The sequence below is a fragment of the Rhinolophus hipposideros genome (assembly GCF_964194185.1).
Source record: "Rhinolophus hipposideros genome assembly, chromosome: 5".
Classification (NCBI taxonomy): domain Eukaryota; kingdom Metazoa; phylum Chordata; class Mammalia; order Chiroptera; family Rhinolophidae; genus Rhinolophus; species Rhinolophus hipposideros.
Window position 1 is genome coordinate 89,397,015 of NC_138051.1, and position 20,465 is coordinate 89,417,479.

Genomic DNA, 20,465 nt, shown 5'->3' on the forward strand with positions numbered 1-20,465 from the left:
TCTGGCCAGTTACCAAAGATAAGCTGCAACAGAGGAAGAATACATTAGATTAGAAGAATACATTCCTACTGAGTCAGCTAAAGTTAGTGCTGAGATGGTTTGCCTGTGAAGAATAACAGCAGAACCATCTATCTTGATATATTCATCAGAGTCAAGTCCCCAGGCTTTTTCCCTTATTGGTGAGAAATGATCTTATTCCTCTTTAAGGAGAAAGGAGAGTTCTGAGAAGAAATGGCACTGGCATTGGAGAACTGGCTAAGACTTTTAGTAGAGACACTAGAATTCCTGTGGAAGATTCAGGCAGGAGACCAGGGCATGCCCCCTAGGACCTGTGGGGCAACGAACCCCTTACATCCTAGCAGAGTCATGGTGCTTAACTAGACCACTTTGTCCCCCAGACATTTAGTAATGTCTGCAGACATTTTTGGCAGTCACAACTAAGGGCACTGATGATAGCAGCGTCTTGTGAGTAAAAGCCAAGGATGTGGCTAAACATCCTACAATGCACAGGACATGTCCCATGACAACTATCCAGCCCAAATATCCAGCTGAGGCTGAGCGACCCTGTATTAGAGGAAGAAAGAAAAGAAGGGACCATCCTGCACAAACTGTCACAGGCTGTCATTAAAAGATATCATGTAGCCAGTTTTGTGGATACTATTTACATAGTTTGTCTCAAGTGCACAGGCAGACCTATCACTACAGTTACACAATATCCTTGAACGAATTTAGAAGAGACCTGGTTGATAGAGCTTTAAAAATATTGGTCTTCTTTGTATTTTAAAACAATTACCTTCCACCCCCTTATAACCCCTTAGGGAAAATAAGAAAGCAATTGTGCATATTTAAACCAGGGTCTTCTGTCTGATCAAAATAAACTCACATTATCTATGTACATTAATCCTACTGAGTTATTTCTCAGGAATTTCTAACAAGGTATGCAAGCACCCATGCACACACACACACACACACACACACACACACACACACACACATTACCACCTCAGCCTACCACCTGGCTTCTCAGCCTACCATCTGGCTTCCTGCCATCTATTTAGGCTCAGTGTTGAGGTGCATAACTAATGAAACACAATGAACATTTCCACTACTTTTAGGAATGGGAAATTTTACCCACAGAGCTGAAAATAACACCCAGTTTGCAAAACAAAGGTTTTTATCTTATTGAAATATATATTTTTTAAGTTAACCCCATTGCTGCTGGGAGCTAGTTCCAAGACTCCCTGTGAGAAACAGAAGCTTCCTGCCAAATGTGTTCTTCAAAGTCTTTCCTTGACTCATGCCAGGCACATGGCAGAGGCCTCTGGGAGTCCTAGCCTTCTACCACCAGCCCCTTCCTGCAATCCAAAGTGATTGATTAGCCCACTAATTGAACATAATTAGCAGACTGAGATTGTCATCACCCCATCTTAAGCATTTGGCAGGCTCCAAAGTCCCCAGGTAATAATGACACCGATAAGCCTATGGTAATGTGTTATTGTTTGTTAGCTATAGCCAGGCTTCTTTGGCTTCAAAGGTGAACAAACATTTCTTCTGTACTTTGGGAGGGAAAGACCAAAGAAGAAGAAGAAAAAGAGCGTCCCTTGATTTTAGAGATGATATCAGAAAACCTGCTGATCAGCCAGATAAAAAGAGGCAGTTGCTTCCTACCAGAGGCCAAAGTGCTGCTCAGAGCAAGAAAACGGGATCCAGTCCACAATCTGGCCAGTTTTCCTACAGCATCCTCTCCTGTGACAGTCGGCCTGGCCCAGCAAAAGAGCCAGCCCACAGCAGTGGGGAGAAAGGCTGTTGGCTTCCAGAATCGGCTTTGGAACTCAAGATCAGCCCTGCTTCATCCCAAATAATTTCCTTGGTAACAGCCCAGATTTCCCCCTGAAGACCTAGGAAAAATTGTTTTTACTTTATATTATATAAATATTTGTAAATCATCTCTATGCGTTAGCGTGGCGTGTTCAAAATTCCTAAACGCCAATCGGTTTCATGGTGTGGATTAATATATCTGACAGTAAATATTTTTAGCCTACCTGGAAAAGGTTAAGGCAGGATTACTGGTTCAAATCCAGGTCGTGCCCCCAACTCACTCTGCAGCTTTTAGCAAGTCACTTAACAAATCTTGGGCTCCATTCCTCAGGTGTAAAATGAGTCTCACTAGAGCCATGTTCCCCAAAGACTGATCCAAAGGCCATCAGTTCTAAATCCTAGGGATGCTGTCAGCCTAGAGTGGGGCCCAGGAATGGACCCAGGGAGTATGCACATGAGCAGTTTTCCCATCTCCTCCCTTCCTGGAGACCAAGCAGTACATCCCAGGCTCCTTGTGCAGCTGGGTGGGCCAAGTAACTAGGGACCAACGTGCTGTGATTAGAGGCCAGAGTTCTTAAGAACCAATGTGCAATGCCCAGCAATCCTTTTCTTAAAAAAAAACCTGAAGCCTGGAGAGTTGCCTGGGCTGCAGCAGACCTGGCAGGGGTGAGAGTAAACTGTGGTTACTTGCTACCATAGCATAAGCTAGTCTCTCCTGACTGATTCAAGGATCCCCAAGGCCATCTGATTTACGACAAGAGGGAAGGAGAACATCTTCCCTATAAGTGGTCTGTGTGCCTAGCAGTTGATGATACTTGTAGCAGATGCTGTCATTTGTTTATCCCAATTTCTTCTTTGCTAACAATTCTAATTTTGTTTATCACAGCAATGTGGTCGGCCCCAAGGGATGAAATGTGATTCCTCTGTGCCAAGGGTTCCGAAACTTCAGTAGGCATCAGAATCACCTGGAAAGCTTGGTAGACACAGATTCCTGCGCCCCGACTTCTCTAAGAATCTGGATTTCGAACACGTTCCCAGAGGACACTGATGCTGCTGGCCCAGGGAACACACTTTGAGAACCACTGGTCTAAATCAATCCACCGCATTCTCCTTTGTCAGATACTCACTTTCCTAACCTACCTTGCAGGTGGAAATGGTCATGTGACCCAGTTTTGGTCAGTGAGACAAAAGGGGAAGTCTGCAGAGTAACTTCTGGAAAAGAGTTTTCTCCCGTAAAAAGAGACTTTTCTGTCTTGTCTTGAGTGTGTTGAACACAAACATGATGTTTGGTCCTGAGGCAGCCATCTTGCAAACCACATGGTGACAAGCCTGAAGGTTAAAAGCTAATGTGCCAAGGAGCGTGGGGCAGAAAGAGAATAAACCTGGGTATAATTGTGTGATACTGTGATTTTGAATAAGAAATGCATATTTGGTCTTTATCCATTCCTGGCATAGAACTTCTAAAACCCTTGAAATTTCCTGTAGGGAGAGCCATAAATGTGTCTTTTTTTATGTTAATGAGCCTACTCTTGGGTTACCTAAGGTTGTCAGAGGAACCAACCAGGAATAGAGGGTTGGAACTTTCAGTCCCACCTTCTGATTTCCAGGAAGGAGAAAGGGGCTGGAGGTTGACTCAGTCACCAATGGCCAGTGATTGAATCAATCATGCCTACGTAATAAAGTCTCCACAAAAACCCCAAAGGAGGAGATTTGGAGAGCTTCCAGGTTGGGGAACCGGAACCCTCCCATGTGCTACTGTGCCAGGTCCCAAGCTCCACGAGGACAGAAGCTCCTTGGTTTGGGACCTTGTCCTATGTATCTCTTCATGTGGCTGTTGATTCATACCCTTTAATATCCTTTGTTATAAATCAGTAACCTCGTGAGTAAAAGGGTTTCCTGAGTTCTATGAGCTGTTCTCGCAAAATAATCGATCCCAAGGAGGGGGTCATGGGAACATCTGGTTAATAGCCAGTCAGTCAGAAGCACAGTTAACAACCTGGACTTGCAATTGGCATCTGAAGTGCAGGGTAGTCTTGTGGGATTGAGCCCTTAACCCATGGGATCTGACACCATCTCTGAGTAGAGAGTATCAGAATTTAGTTGAATTGTTGGCCACCCAGCTGGTGTCAGAGAATTACTTGGTGGTGTGGGAAAAAATTCTGGCTTTGAAGATGGAGGGGCCACAAGTTAAGGAATACAGGCATCCTCAACAAGCTAAGAATGGCCCCAACCTGACAACCAGCAAGGAAACAGAAATCTCAGTCCTACAATCACAGGGAATTATTTTGTGCGAAAACCTCAATGAGTTTGGAAGCGGAGTCTTACCCAAATCCAGAGCCCAGCCTGGCTGAAACCTTGATTTCAGACACATGATATCTTGGGCATGGCACTCCACCATGCCTGCCTGGACTCCTGACCTACAGAACTGCAACATAATAAATGGGTGTTGTTTTAAGCTCTGCATTTGTGATAATTTGTTACACAACAATAGAAAACTAATGCAGCAGGGAAGTTGTAATTCAGAGTGAAGTGATTACAGACTCCTTTTGGCATCAGAGCTAAAGCTACATTCTTTAACGAGCTTATCAGCAATAAAGTTGACATTTTAATCTCCATATGACTCCTATGTCTACTTCTCAATTAGTTCTGAGCTTCAGAGGAAAAAAAAAAGAATTTTCTTTTATCCACCCCGTAAGAACCCCAACAGTCACACATTTTATTAGCCAGAAGCATTCCAAAAAAATACGGTAACGTCCGCCATTCTTTAAAATGAGGCTCAGATGTGGTAGAAGGACCCAAATTATGTCACCTCAGAAGATAGGTACCTAGAAGGCTGATTTTCTATTTTCTTTACTGCACAAAAAATAGCCTCTCTTCCCCAAGAACTGAGAAAAAAAAGAAAAAAACACAACAGATGAAGGGAAAGGCTTAACAATCACTGAGGAGGTGGGGGAAAAAGTGATCTTCCCCACGGGAGCTAAAAATTCACAGCCCAGGTTTTATATAATTTTGGTTTATATAATTTTAAATTCTCAAATAATCACCTAAAAGTAACTGGCCTTTTAGATGTAGTGTAATGAATGGCAAAGAGCTTGGAGATTTCCTACCAAAAGTATATGCAAACCAGCCCTTGCTGAGTTCCTTGTTTGCATATCCAGGAATTGTGCTCTATCTCCCCTCCCCCCCCACCCCCGCCTGAACTCAGCCACCCCTTCCAACAGCACCCTCCAGTGTTCCGCAAATGCCTACATCCTGTGGTGCCTGATACTGTACTGCTGGCTTCTTCCCCAAAGACCCCCAGCCCTTAATGGCGCTGCAAGGAACTGAGGGGGACATCAGCACAAAAATGAAAGGTGAGATGGGTAAGGCTCTGACCCACAGTCCTTTGAATGATCCATCGAGAGGCAGCTTTAAGGGGAAGGAGAGCAGCAGTCTATTTGAAGCCCGAAATTCATTAGGGGAAACTGAGTCTTCCAATGTGGTAGCAGATGTAGTCCAAGGACTGCAACCTCTTCCCTCATTGAGAATACAGTAACTCAATTCTTTTTGTTAGGTTAAAGAGGAATTTCAAAAGCTTTTAGTCCAATCCTTTCTTTCCACAAATAAAGACACTGTGATCTACTAGAGAAGCTACCTAAATATGAAAATGCCTGGTCAGTCATTTCTCCATTTCAGTTCTGTTCTCTGCGCGTTTGATCCGCCAGACTCATTGTTCTCTAACTCAGAAGACCCTGAGGCCATGGCTAACCGGGCACCTCCAAGAACAGCTCTGGAAGACAGAGTTGTGGTTTAGGGAGACCTGACCGTCTGAGAAGCAGAGAAGCTGAGCTCTGGCGGTTTCCATGGTGACCACTGAGCCCAGGTATATGGTCTAACGAGGCTGATTGGCCAGCCAGCACTTAGGGAGCAAAAGTTGTGGGACATCCCAGAAAAACCCACACACCACTGCGGAGCTGCTCAGGTGAAATCGGAATGGGTGGTTCGCCTGCCAAGAAATACTTCTTCCAGGAGACAGACACACAGCAGCCCTGAGCTCTACGTGTCTAGCCCTATGTCGAGCTATTTTCCATACATTAATTTATTTCATCATTACCAAAATATTATAAAGTGGATGAGAATTCTATCCCCTTGTGCCAGTGAGTAAACTGAGGCAGCTCACCCAGGATCACTGAGTTTATAAAAGGTGGACCTAAGCCAGCAGAGCTCCTTATTCCCCCTCCCGACTCTAACAACCTGAAATGGAAAGCTCCCTTGCATTCTGCTAAAGAAAAGTTGGCCGCAAGTTCTTGTCTCAGAGGGAAAAACAAGTTCAGGTTTAGAGCTTCCCATTGATGTATCTTTGCCCATCATTGCTAGATTCTGGAAAAAAAATCTCAAATTGTCATTTTTAAATCTTAAATCATCATGAGAAAAATTCCCTAAACAAGGTTTGAAAGACTTGAGAATTAGGTTGATAATGAGGGAGTAGAAATGACCTTACATATAGCAAAATACGTGTTCTATTAAATCACATGAATGGGAGTGAGTTAAAGGGCATTGGGAACCCCAATCCAATCACATCTACTCTACATGCCTATCACTGAAGCCAGGAATGCCATCTTTAGTAAACAAATTCCTTGAATTGAGATTTTGGCCCCTTGTTTAAAGGTAAGTATTCTCAAAAGGAAAAAACCTACTAAGGCAATAGCAATTATCAACAGCTTCGTATGAATTAGTACATCACTGCGGTGGGAGGAAAAATAGGAAGGGGCCATGAGGGGACAAAACACAACGCAGTGTCTAGAAAAGACAGGCTTCTGGAAGAGTTCCTAGAAGCCAGAATCAGCCTGAAGACACTGTATTTGGAAATAAAATGGAGTGAAGGTGTTCTAATAAAAAAAAATGGATGAATTTATAATTCTCTACTTGATTGTAAATATAATAAGGAACCCGTCTTCCATCCTTAAAAAGAAACGCACGTCTTCAGAAAATCTGTGTTGGCAAATCCATACACAACCCTTGTGTTGTGCTTCCAGAAATACCACTCTAAAGAAGGAAACTACCACAAAGAGGGGAGTTACAGCACAGTAGCTGTGACTACCATTGGCCAAAATAGAAAATACAATCTTAACGTTAGACTATTCCATTAAAAGTGGACATCCCTGATGATTACTTCTGGATCCTGTCAGGCTAAAGCCCTTTGTATCACAGAGGTTATAGAGCTTAAACACAGGCAGTACTCACTCGAAAGACCTTCTCCACTCTCGCAATGCTTTTCCCAAAGATGGTTCCAAGTTGGTCTCCAATTCCAGCCAATAAGAAACCAAAGAGTGGAATTCCAAAGATGGCATATAAAATACAAAAGATTTTGCCTCCTTCAGTGCTTGGAGCAATATTCCCATACCCTGGTGAGAAATATTAAAAAGAGAGAGGGAAATGGGTGAGGTGGCAGAGAACTTAGAGTACGGAACCAAAGACTCCACAGACAGTTTAACACGTTTCTGTATTCCCCCTACACACACACACACTTGATGAGCTTTAGGGAGTAGAACTTCATTTCAAAGGCCCTATTCAACTCAGAACACTGTACCATTGCTTCTCTTCCTTCTCTTCTTGTAAACAGTTTTAAGGAGATCCAGGTTTCCTGGATCTAATGTATTCAGTTAGATGACATTTTAGGAAATTTGTGGTAACCCAGATTTGTGTTTCTGATGGAGGATAGTACCATCCACTTCAGAAACACCAAACATCCTGGACCCATCTAATTTAGGAACCTGCACACCTAAGAAGGTCGCTTTTAGATTTGAAAAGAGCTTCTCCTTTATAGTCTCATCCCATGGGCATCCCCTCCCCCAGACTGTGGCTGTCATCTGCATTTGCCTTCCTAGAGTCATTAGCATGCCACGGTAAGGAAACTATGTGGCCAAATTCAGAAAGGACCCAAGGATCATACAGCTCTCCTCTGGGAAGCCTGAAAACAGTAAAGGGGGTGGGGGGTGGGGGGGAAGGAAGACTTCGTGTCTCTTTTCCACACTGACAGTGACATTCAATTCCTCCCTGGCTCTCTTTTTCTGTACTGGAAACCCTGCCTCATCTCTGAGTCCGGCCTCTCCTCCCACTCACCTCTTGCATCAAGGATTACCAAGTGCTCAATAAATGTTTGTTGGTGGAATGAATGTTTCAATACAGAAGAATCCTTTTATAGCCAGGTTTACTAGTGTGCTTATCCAATAGTGCTTTGAAAACACCAACATTTGCATCCTTGAGAGTTCTGCAATTACATAAGTAACTTAGGTATAGCAAGTATTGGGTTTACGCTGTATGGATGGGGCTAAAGACAGGAGAGCTGGCAGGGGGAAAGGCTTATGGTGTTAGCACAGTTCATATAGAGATGAGGGTCTAAATTACTGGTTATTCATTTTCATGCCAGTGAGCATTGCAATATTATGCTGTCTAGTGTTGAGATCATTTCCTAAATTAGTCTCCCGTGTTAGGGGAACTCATGAGGGGCCTGCTTCTAAACCGACGCAATGGGTGAGTTATCAGGTTGGTGGTCACCAGTATGTTGTGGATGTAACACAGTAACGAACAGTGTTGATGGTTGGTCCATCAATCCTCCTGTGTGCCCAGGGAACTCACTGTTGCTCCCTGCCCTTGGGTAATGAGTCACATAGCTATTTTCCTTTTCAATTTCCTACTCAGAATCATTCAAACCTCTTATCACAAATTATCTAAATTACAGTTTCCATTTCGTATATGAGTGTTCAAGCAAGCCTTCCTAATCTTGCATTTCTTTTACTCACCACTGTTTTGATTTAATGGTGCAAAAAAAAAAAAAAAGCTCTTGGAACTTTTTTCAGGTGCTTTCAGGCACGGAGACAAAATCATTCTTCTAAGCATTCCCCTGTACAATAATCTGACTTACATCAACCTGCCCTATTGAAAGGGAATACATGTGCCTATACAGCTCACATTATGCAGGTTTATGGTAACATTCCAGTAACTTATGGAAACATTTATGACTCTTGTGTTGCTGTCTCACAATTGCCTGATAACTATCAGGGAATATAGGTTTTCTTTTAGTCCACTAACTCGGGAAGAAATATATTGCACACACCAGCAAACAAATTGAGGCTTTGAACCTGCTGACTAGGCATCTTCTGAGCCCTGGCAAGTGCTGCAAACCCTCCAGCTTTCAGAGAGGATCTTCCCCACCACCTAGATAAGGGACGGTGCTCAGGGAACCTTCCAGCGTCATCCAAGGAGCAGGAGAAAGAAGAGAGAACATACCGGCTCCAGATCCTATTCACCTCATTCTACCTGCTGTCCTTACGCTCACTTAGCTGCTCCAAACCCTCGTGTTGGAGGGTTCAAGGAAAACGTGGTAAAAAGCAGTGAAGTGTAAAATACTATACCAACGCCAAGTATTATTATTATTATTAGTTCCTTAATTTTTCAGTGTTTCATACAAGAACACTAAAATAAAATTAAAGCAAAGTTCTTAGGTAAGGACACTAGTGAAGTAATATTTAGATTTAAATATATTTAAGGCCATCCCTTCATATCAGACATAAGGTAATCGCCATTCTTGAGTAATGCTGTATTTTGTGCATAGGCATGTGTGTGTGTCCCCTGCGTTTAGTGACCTATATGGAGAGACTGCTCCAGGTTGTCCCTCAGCCCTGTCACTCTGGGAAAATGCCAGAATTGACATTCTGGAGCTTTGCTCTGAGGCAATAGGAGGGCCACATTTCTCCATTTTTGGCTGTAGTTCCCAGCTTGTGAGACTGCCCTGCCCATCCCTCCAGAATGCTTGGTAGAACTGTGAGGTGAGGTGTAAGGGTTGCATGCAGGCTCTAGAACTAAAGACTACAGGGATTCCTTTTCTGATTCTTCCACTTGACTAATGCTCAGATCTTGGGCAATCTACCTACCCTTCCTACCTCACTTTCTTTATCTGAGAGATAGGGCGATTTGCAGCTACTAAAGATGAAATGAGTCACCTGTGAAGATTAAATGTGTGAAGCCTGATGCAAAGTAAGCACTCAGTAAGTAAGCAATTATCATCTTGCCCTGCAGGAAGAAATCACTGCTGAGCAATGTCTCCAGGAAAACTGAGCTCCGGGAGAAAACAGATGGTTGGCTCCTACTTTCCTCCAGAAGCTCCGTTGTTCTCCCACGTCACCAGGACAAGGGACACAATGTCTGTAACTCAGGCTGGGCTGGCTCAATGACTTGGGTGGGGCTGGGGAATGAGAGGGGGTGACACAGCTGGGAGAGAGGCGATCAATCAGGTAGAACTGGCCCAGAACGTCAGAGCTGGACTTAAGCAAAGCAACGAACATTCAAGAAACTACTCTACCATCTGGCTTCTCGTGCCGTTCAAAGCAGATGACCAGCCCACTGAGGACAGTCTGTTCCAACTGAGGACCAAGGTGGGACTCGGTTCTCCCCCAGCTGGAAAACAATCCCAAACTCTTTATGAAGAGAAAGCTGAGGTTCAAAGAGGACTTAGGCTTGAGTATCAAACATATAGTCCTCCCATTTGCGATTTAGGTGCCAAAGTCAAATCTTTGCCAAAACATGTCTGTGCACCGAACCATTTAGTGAAGAGTGTGCATTCCAGAACTAGAATGCCTGTGCCTACAGGACTGGCTTTACGAGTGCGTAACCTGTGCAGTTAAAGAGGACCCCACACTTTGAAGGGCTCCATGCTTGGTTTCATGCTCTGCTAGTACAATTGTGATGTTCTTAATCATTTTTTAGGGAGGGACCACAGTTTCATCTTGCACTGGCTCCAGCATGTGATGTGCCTGGTCCTGATGAATCAAACTAGGCGCCACTACTCCCACGAACCATGAGATGTTGGGCAAGTTACCTAATGTCTCTGGGCCTCAGTCTTCTCATCACTAAAATGAGGATAATAACAGCACCTACCCCACATGGTTAACGAGAGACTAAGATAATGGATATGGAGCACAGTAAACGTTAGCGATGATGATTGCTATTTTCAAAATCATGGGTTAAGCATCCAATTCATGTACTGGTTAATTAGAAATAGCTGCCATGGCCAGTTAGCTCAGTTGGTTAGAGCACGGTGCTCATAACATCTAGGTTGCCGGTTCGATCCCTGCATGGGCCACTTTGAGCTGCGAGGGAGAGAGAGAGAGAGGGAGAGAGGGAGGGAGGGAGGGAGAGAGGGAGGGAGGGAGGGAGAGAGGGAGGGAGGGAGGGAGGGAGGGAGGGAGGGAGGGAGGGAGGGAGGGAGGGAGGGAAGGGAGGGAAAGAGAAAGAAAGAAAGAAAGAAAGAAAGAAAGAAGGAAGGAAGGAAGGAAGGAAGGAAGGAAGGAAGGAAGGAAGGAAGGAAGGAAGGAAGGAAAGAAAGAAAGAAAGAAAGAAAGAAAGAAAGAAAGAAAGAAAGAAAGAAAGAAAGAAAGAAAGAAAGAAAGAAAGAAAGAAAGAAAGAAATAACTGCTCAGGTTTCTTGGCAGGTACAGCTCTTAAATGAGGCCACCAGGCAAGTACCAGTTTCTGACTATCATCTGGAACCTGACCAGGGGCTCTCTCTGATGTGGGTGGAGTCAGGTGGCTCAATCCAAAAATGCCTGGAAAACTAGAATCCAATTGCATCCAGAGCTATTGGTAAGAATGCCTTTTGCAAGTGATGGTTTGTGGAAAAGCTTCTGCATTCAGGAGTGAGTATCATTCCTCCAGTTTAGAAAAACTAGGTACTGGGGACCCACCGGCAGTCACCATTCTAGTGCAGGTGGGACTTTCTCACATCAGCATCAGCATTAGTTACTGACAAAGGCGACAGGTGCAGGATGTCCTCAACAAAGACTGAGTAGAGTCCAGTCTCCCTTCTGGCAAGGCTCCTGGTCTGGAGAAGCACTTGAATGTGTTCCCTTTTGCTATACACTTATAAATCTTTCTGTATGTCTGAGTACAAAAGGGGGGGGGGAAGCTTTTTTAAAAAAAAACAGCTTTAATATCTTCAGACAAAAGGGACCTCTGAAACTGAGTAGGGTCCTGCTTTTCAGAAAAGAATCTATTATTCCTAAGATCTCTCTATACACATTCTAAGTAATGAACACGTTTTTGTGTGTCTAAAAAGTACATAACCTCATTGGTCTCATGAGAGTCTTTCTGTAAAGCAATTTGGTGAGCTTTTAAAAAGGTCCACACCCTTGGACACAGCAGTCCCTTGGGGATTTTTCCAAGGAAATAACTGGAGATGAAGACCATACTTCATGCACAAAGGTTTTCATCGTGGTATCGTACTATCACAAAAGTAAAAATAGCTTCAGCCTCCAAGAACGTGTGATTATAACGTGGATAGTAGATCCAATGGAACCCATCAAAGACTACGTTTATCAAAGAAGCTTAGTAATATTGGAAAATGTTTACAGTATTATGTCACAAATTTTATGACCTCAAGCAAGCAGGCTAATGTTTATACATTTCACAAATAACGAAAAGACAGCTCCTCAGCTCCAGCTGCCCCACTTCCAGAGTCCTAAATACTGGAAAATTTCTCAGGAAGAACTGGAAGAATTAGTGGACTCTGAGTTTTCTTATGAGCCTTGTTACCACATGTGATGAATGAATTCACCACTAAATAATTGGAAAAAACTATTATTTCCGCCCCTCATAATTCTTACCAACATTGTACTAAGGTTTTCTGTAGAATTCTCTAGCTATGATGTTAGAAAGACCACTCCACTCTGGAGTTAAAAATTTAGCCTGCTAACTGTGTTCAACTTACATTATTTTCCAATGTATTGAGAAAGCGAGAGAGAGAAGGGCATTTTTCCCGTTGAACAGAACGAGAACCCAACCTCTAGCCCTGACACTGAGCCATAACACTGAAGTGTACGTGTGGCTTGGCTTGGGATTTACTTTTGTTTGTTTGTGTTTTACGCGTGTTTTATATTGTTTCCTGTTCAGCGTCCTCTTTTCTTCAGGTATGACACAATGCCCTGTCTCCCACTATAGAGGCAGCACTTTCCAAAGTAGCCAGGATACTGAACCATGAACCCACAGGCTCATCCTATAAGGTGCTCTGCTTTAAATCTAGAGTAAATGGCCAAAGCAGGTGGCAGATGGCAGCTGCAGTGGCCAGCAGGGTCAGAGGAAACTTACTGGCGCTCCATAATCTCTGATTCATAAGTGTATATTAGTTAGGGTGTTTTCAGTTTGGGGCAATAGAAAACCCCTTGCAGACTGGCCTAAGCAGAAAAGGAAATGCACTGATCCCAGTAAATAGAAGGAGATCTAACATTTATTTCTTAACACTTCATAGGTAGCTCCATTCAAAGTTCAAAAGATGTGAGCAGGACCCCACTTATTACTGCCCTTTTCTTACTCTGCTTCTTTAGAATTCAGTGTTAGCTGAATTCTAAGTAATGAACACATCATAGAAAGAAAATAACTGGCAGGATTCTGGGCCAATCTCTTTCCAGGAACTGAAGCTCTCATTGGGCTAATCCAGACCTCACGTCTGTCTCTGAACAAAGGACTGTGGTCACACACATGCAAGGCACTGGATTCCTTAGCCTAGATAAGAGGATTTTTTCCCTGAGCCCTGGGGGCCAAGCATGGGAAGGGGACCGCTGGGTTATCAAGACAAGGGTAAATAAGTGAAGGGATGCCAGGCAGCAGAAACCAAGGACTTGGAGTCATTTGCAAAATTCAAAGATTCCTTAGTATTAACAAATAAGAAAGGCAGAAAATGTTACATAGCAAATGTTCCTCATTAGGTGCAAAGACCCACCGTTCCTCAATCACATAGTGCTACGTGGGTCAATGAACACGGTTCAATAAACGAATCTCATGGGATCCTAACGAGTTGATACAAATACCATCAGTGCACATTGCAGTGCAGCTATAGTGGTTTTCAATGCATTATACAGACCACTGATTTAGCCATTTTATAAAATAAGAAAATAGGAAGGAAAAAAATCCACTAACGATCACAAAATGAAAATAAAATTGGAAGGAACAGATGGCAAAATAGGCACTATGAAAAACACAAAAAGGAATAGAGAGGATAAAACTACCAAACTGAAAACCAAGTTTTAAGAGTTAAAAAGGAGCAAAGGGAAAATGATAGGCATAAAGACAGGCAAAGAAGTGATGACATATGTGTAGTTGAAATCTCCAAAGGACAGAACTAAAACCATACAACAGAGAAAATGTTTAAAGATGACAACCAAGAAAACTTTCCTGAAATAAAAGCAACAAAACCTAGTAGTAATATCAGATGAAAGATAAAGAAATAATCCTTTGAGTAGCTGAGCAAAAAGATCAAGTCACCTATAAAAGAAAAAAAAAATAGGCTGACATCACATTTCTCCACAGCAGCGTGAACATCAGAAGGGACTGAAGCAATACCTATAAGACCCTTAAAAAAGGACGTGACTCAAGGATTTCATTTGCAGCCCAACTGCCGTTCAAAGGGAAGGCTACCATTTTGAACAATGCAAGAACTCAGGAAATATTGCTCCCATGAGCCATTCTTAAGGCGACTGACTATCTGAAGATGAGTTTCCATCTAGCAACTGATGATGAGGAAAACCATGGCAAAAGGACGAGAGGTGAACACTGACAATATTTAACTGTAGAACCACAACTAAAACAAATGGGCGTATCAGGAGAACAGAACAGAATGTAAATTATACGGATACCCAAATGTTACAGAATGAAACATTGAGGAATAATGGATAGTGGAAGAAGGAAAGAAGGGGAGAGGCTAAGTATACTGCCTACATTATAGGTGATAGCTGAGAGCCAAGAGTTATCATTTAAGTGAGCAAATCATGTAATAGAAGCAGAAGCACAGTTAGTCATTTAAAAGTACACATTGAAAGGATGGTGTCAACTAAAATTATGTGATGGAAAAGGAGAGGGAAAAGAGATCTCATTGCCCATAATAGGGAAGTAATAGATACTGCCTAAGGAATAGAACACTAAGGTTATTATATATGATTATAAAGTTAACCCCTAAGACAAAAATACAAAACTCTCCAAGCATCAGAAGAAGACACATAAATATTATAAGAAGAAAATCATTGCAAGAGCACTGACCTAGTCAAAAAAAAATGCAAATGTTCAATTTTGACCTAATGAAACTATAGTGGGATGATCGGAGAACAGAAAGAGAGCTCTTCTACAGCAGAATGGGGAGAAAGAGAACTAATTGCTTATCTTCCATAATGGGAAATCAAGAAATATTCTCTAAAACTAAAAATGCAGGAAGTAGCAATAGGAGTGTGATTATTTAGATAGGGAGATGAATATCAAAATAGCCAAGCAAAAGAAATGAAAATGGTTGCCCCTCGGGAGATGAAAAGGGGGTAGGAGGGTAGCAACTGCTGTTTTTCATAAACTTTCTAGAACATTCTGATTCTTGTATATGTAACTTTAATAAAAAGTACAATTTTTAAAAAGGAATTTGAGCTCAACTGACCAATTTGTGTTTTGATTTTTCACACTAACCTTTTCCTTAGGTCCTTTCAAGCTAAAGCCTACTGAGTCTTTTACTTTGAAAAATGTTCTTCATTCTCCTTTCCTTTTATTGAAAGCCACTACAACCACTGCATTAATTTGAAAGTGTTTCATAAGCCTTCTCTGAACCCCAAGCTGCCATATATTCTGCAAGGACAAAAGCATTGACTAGGTGCCATTACTCAGGATGGCCTGCTGAGGAAAAGAGATTAGTAAGAAAATGGATACCTATGGTGGTGATGACAGTTCCAGCAAAGAAAAAGGCACTTCCGAGGTCCCAGTGACTGCTGTTGTTGGAAGAATTTCCTATTGGACTTACTCCTGCATTGTCAGCATCAAGTGCATGCTGCAAAAAAAGTAAGAAAGCATAAGACTCAGTTAAAAAGTAAAACAAACATAGGGGTGCATAAACTTTTTTCAATTAGAGATTTGGATTTCTCCGGATAGATACCCAGGAGTGGAATTGCTGGATCATAAGGTAGTTCCATTTTCATATTTTTGAGATACCTCCATACTGTTTTCCAAAGTGGCTGCACCAATCTGCAATCCCACCAACAGTGCACAAGTGTTCCCTTTTCTCCACATCCACGCCAGCACTTATTGTTTGTTGATTTATTGATGATAGCCATTTTGACGGGGGTGAGGTGGTATCTCATTGTGGTTTTTATTTGCATTTCTCTAATGATTAGTGAGGTTGAGCATTTTTTCATATGTTTGTTTGCCATCTGTATGTCCTTTTTAGAAAAATGTCTCTTCATGTCCTCTGCCCATTTTTTAACTGGGTTGCTTGTTTTTTTGGAGTTGAGCTGAGTGAGTTTTTCATAAATTTGGGATATTAACCCCTTATCGGATATATCATTGGCAAATATCTCCTCCCATTCAGTAGGCTCCCTTTTTGTTTTATTGATGGTTTCTACAATGGAGTATTATGCAGCCATAAAGAAGAAGAAGGAAATCTTACCATTTGTAACAATATGGATAGACCTAGAGAACATTATGTTCAGTGAAATAAGTCAGACAAAGAAAGACAAATACCTTATGATCTCACTTATATGTGGAATATAAAGAAAAGAATAAATGAATGAACTAATCAGAAACAGTCTCCAAGAAATAGAGGAAAAACTGAGGGTTGATAGTGGGGCGGGTGGGGATAAGGGGGAAGATGAGGGGATTAGAAAGTACAGTCAGTAACCACAAGATTGCCACCGGGAAACAAAAGTCAATTTGGGGAATGTAATCAATAACGTTGTAAAGATTTTGTAGGATATCCAATGGACACTTGTCTCATTAGGGAGACCACCTCAGGGATGATGTAGATGTCTGATCCCTGCACTGTACACCTGAAGCTGAACAATAATGAATGCCAATTATAATTATATATATATACATATATATATATATATATATATATACATATATATAGTTACAAGAAGCAGAGTACAGCATTAAGACTAGAAACAGTGGAAATGTAATGGCTGTGTGCGATGTCAGAGGGGTAATGGATGGAGGAAGGTGGTTGTCATTGTGTGAGGGATATAAATGATAAATGTCTAACTATTATATTGTTTTGTGCACCTGAAACTAATTTAGAATAAAAAAAGAAGAAAGAAGAAAAAAAGTAAAACAAACAGAAAAAAAGGATTTCCCTGCTCAAGAACTTGTAGTGCTCTATAGGGGACCAGTGACGTGGATGAGGGTACAGTCACAAAGCGAAATATTATACACCCACTAATTAAAATCTAGAAACTTAGTTTTAAGTGGGGGAAAACTAGGGTATATAATATGGTGCCATTTATGTAAAATTTGCAGGCACAAATTTATGCCGTCCAGGCCAGGGTTATGCAAATTGCATACATATTGCTTTGCATAGATATAGAAAGATGCCTAAAAGGATTGTCACCCAAAGTGATCATTCCTGGAAGACAGAATTTTATTTGCTTTTGACTCTTTTCTCTTTGGTTAAAACGTTTTACATTGAGTTTGTTTCAGGAGTGCAGGAGTTGAGAGCTTGGGGTCCTAGGTCAGAGAGCTTGCCCTGGTTCTTGCTGTTGTTAACTTCAAAACGTTGGACAAATTATTTTAATTTCTCTAAGCCCACACCTCCTCATTTGCAAACTGGTGATAAAAATACCTTCCCCCGCAGAGTTGTTGTGAGGTTTAAATGAGATGGTCCTTGTAGTGTGCTTAGCCCAGCATCCAGTTAGGGTTTAACTAATAGCCAATTTCATGATTGTCATTTCACTCCCCCCTCACACAGACACATATTGCTCCCTTTTAAAATAAGTGACAATGACTTCTCACTGACTGCTGGATCTGGAATTCCATACACCTTAAAATTTCCAACAAACTGGCCACATTGATGATCCATCCTCATCTCACACTACTATAAAAGTCTCCAGCCCAAGCAGAACATTCCATGAGACAGTCACTCTGCTTATGCCCTCCCCTCGACGTGCCCATCCTTCAGAGTCTAATCCAGGCCCACTTCTCCCAGGAGACATGCATAGAATAAGGTGAAAATTTCTCAGGAGCTCTTCCTGAGATGGCTTCAACCAACAGCTCTCAGGCCAGAGAAGATGATAGGAAGAGATTTCAAACAGGTGAGCTATAGTACGGAAGTGATGGGTAGGGCCTTCAGAGGGAGGTGACAGACTTATGAGGTACTTCTAGAGACTCCATTTCCCGAACAAAGTTGGAATAACCCCATGTGAAAATAAAAAGATGTAATTAAATATTGAAATGTGATTATATTTATCCTAAATAATGCCCACTAAGCTTTGCTAAAACCGACAGACAGTGGTTGCCACAAATCAGATTATAACTGAAAAAGTCGATCATCCTTATGTTTTTACCTTCAAACTCTTTAGACCAGAGATCAGCAACCTTTTTTCATAAAGTACCAGATATTTTAGGCTTTGTGGGCCACGTATGGTTTCTGTTGAATATTTTCCTCTTCTTTTTACAACCCTTTAAATATGCAAAAAGCATTCTTAGGTCACGCATTGTACAAAACCAGGCAGCAAGCTGGATTTGGCAGACCCCCAGACAATTGACCCAACAATAGAAAATATTTTCTTTTGTTGAAGTCTTTAGTTGATTCTTACCTGCCTCTAAGAACATGAAATATTATGCTGGCCACTGTTTCTAACATAAATTCTGGAACCCCCAAATTTAAATCCAGCTGCATAGGATACATGCAGGCTGTCTTTGCCAATGGATTAAATTGGTCTAATTGACAACAATCATTTAATTCATTAGGGGCTTTGCTCTGTTCTGCTCTAGAAGAAAGACAGATGGCGAGTCCCTTTTGCTGGTAAAATATCTATTTTCCCTGTGCTGTGAGTACTGTCAGATCAAACCACAGGACTTAACTAATGTTTATCTCCTCATTGTCTATTCAGCTCTGATGGGCCCACCTGGAAATAATACCTCAGGGACAGCTCTAGGCCTCAGTCACTTAGGTGGCCTCAAATCACACCATCAATACCTAATATTTATAACTTCTATGAAGCTGCAAAGAGAAGTCTCACTGTGCTGAGTATTGCACATAAATATCATAAGCAGACCCAGTGCTGCATATAAAAATACAGATTTGCAGCAAAGACAGGCAGAGATGATTATTTGTTCCATCAAAAAACATATGCAACCCTCAAGGAACATGTTTATCAGTGGAAACGAAAGGAAACTTTTTCATTTGTTGAGTGCATACATTAAGCCAGGCATTATAGAACAATTATTCCATTTGATCCTTTCTACAACTTGCAAAAAAGTAATGTTATCCCCCAATTTCCTGATAAGAAAGCAGGCTCAGGAATGTTAAGTAACTTACCCTAGGTCACACAGGAAGCAGATAAGCCAGCTAAGCCAGAATTCAAAAACTGTGGTATTGCCCTTTACTCTACATATGGTATCCAGAACACACTCCTCCTCCCCCATCCCAGGCTCACCTTCAGACGGAGGTGAGGGGAAAGAATTGCCATTGTCCAAAAAATTAAGCAGAAGGGACCACACAAGGGACCAGTTCTAATTGGACCAGTTCTAATTCGACCACTTCCTTGGAAGTGGAGGCACGAAACTTCATTTGGTTTTTGGAACTGATTGAGAGCTTAATTGTGCTGCATTAAAAATTAAATTTAAAAATAAACAAATAAAAATGGGGAAAGGTTGGTTTTATACTCTGAGAGGGAGGGAGCAGAAAAAAAGAGAAAGAAAGCCCTGACAAAGGAGGAAAGAAAGACAGAAAGAGAGAGAAAGGAGGGTCAGTTGATCAGTGGAAGGTTCAAGGTCAGTTGCAGCAACACCCAGGACTTTGAAGAGCACGTCCTTCCAGTATCCAACTTTAACTTGCCTTATATTTGTGATGGAAATTCCTCTCTCACTCCCCCAAATCTTCAGTAAGGTGAGCTATACACACAAATGCCCTGGGGAAGTAGTTTTGTGGAAATTAAATAAAAGGGTTGCTGTGGGTACAGTGGGGCCAGAGGGTGACTTAGAATTAGAAGTAAGAAGGAGAAAGATAAGTCCTTCAACGAGTCACCAAGCTCTTGCTAAGGCTTTGGACAATCCCCAGTATGGAATGAGGTTTGATTCTATCTAGGTCTGATCAGTCAGAAAGACTCCTGCAAACCACCAGAATTAAAATGAATCAGCAAACTCGGGTTATGTACGTGCAGGCAAAGCCCAGTATAAACGACTGTTATCTCTTGAATTAATAACATCATTTTTAGCTTAATAAGAATATTTCTGATGGAGTTCATAGCTCTAACTTCATTCATCTTCTAAAATATTTTCTAATAATCATCATTCTTTGAACTCAAGTACAATATTTTAAAATTAAACACATTTGCTTTTAAGGTGTTTTTTCCTCTCTGCATTCAGGCTGGAAAAGTGTAGATAAGCCAGCCCATTAGAAATGTCTGAATACATAGATAATGAAATGATGTAACGGATCCCCGTGCTGTTTGGCTTAAAAGATCAAACAAAACTCTCCATCCTCCTACCCCGACCCCCAACCCCATGCATTAGGACCGCCTGAAAGGTATAACAGAGAAACCACAGCCTCTCACGAAGTGAGGAGGGTCTGAGATTGATGTGAAAGAAGAAAGAAGAGGGGAGGTAACAATCCCTTGGACACCCCCCTCCAGCTTCCCCCAGTGCTGTAA

The 20,465-nt window shown here is 41.9% G+C and overlaps 1 protein-coding gene across 2 annotated transcripts in view; it reads right to left on the minus strand.

The window, feature by feature from the left end:
• KCNK10 (potassium two pore domain channel subfamily K member 10) overlaps positions 1-20,465 on the minus strand; it is a 116,996-nt gene that overhangs the window by 24,873 nt on the left and 71,658 nt on the right. For both annotated transcript variants that reach the window (XM_081048519.1, XM_081048518.1), the window contains exons 3-4: positions 15,532-15,649; positions 7,042-7,202 (exon numbers count right to left, since the gene is read on the minus strand). In XM_081048519.1, the coding sequence (XP_080904645.1) occupies positions 7,042-7,202; positions 15,532-15,649 (279 nt within the window). The remainder of the gene's footprint in view (positions 1-7,041; positions 7,203-15,531; positions 15,650-20,465) is intronic.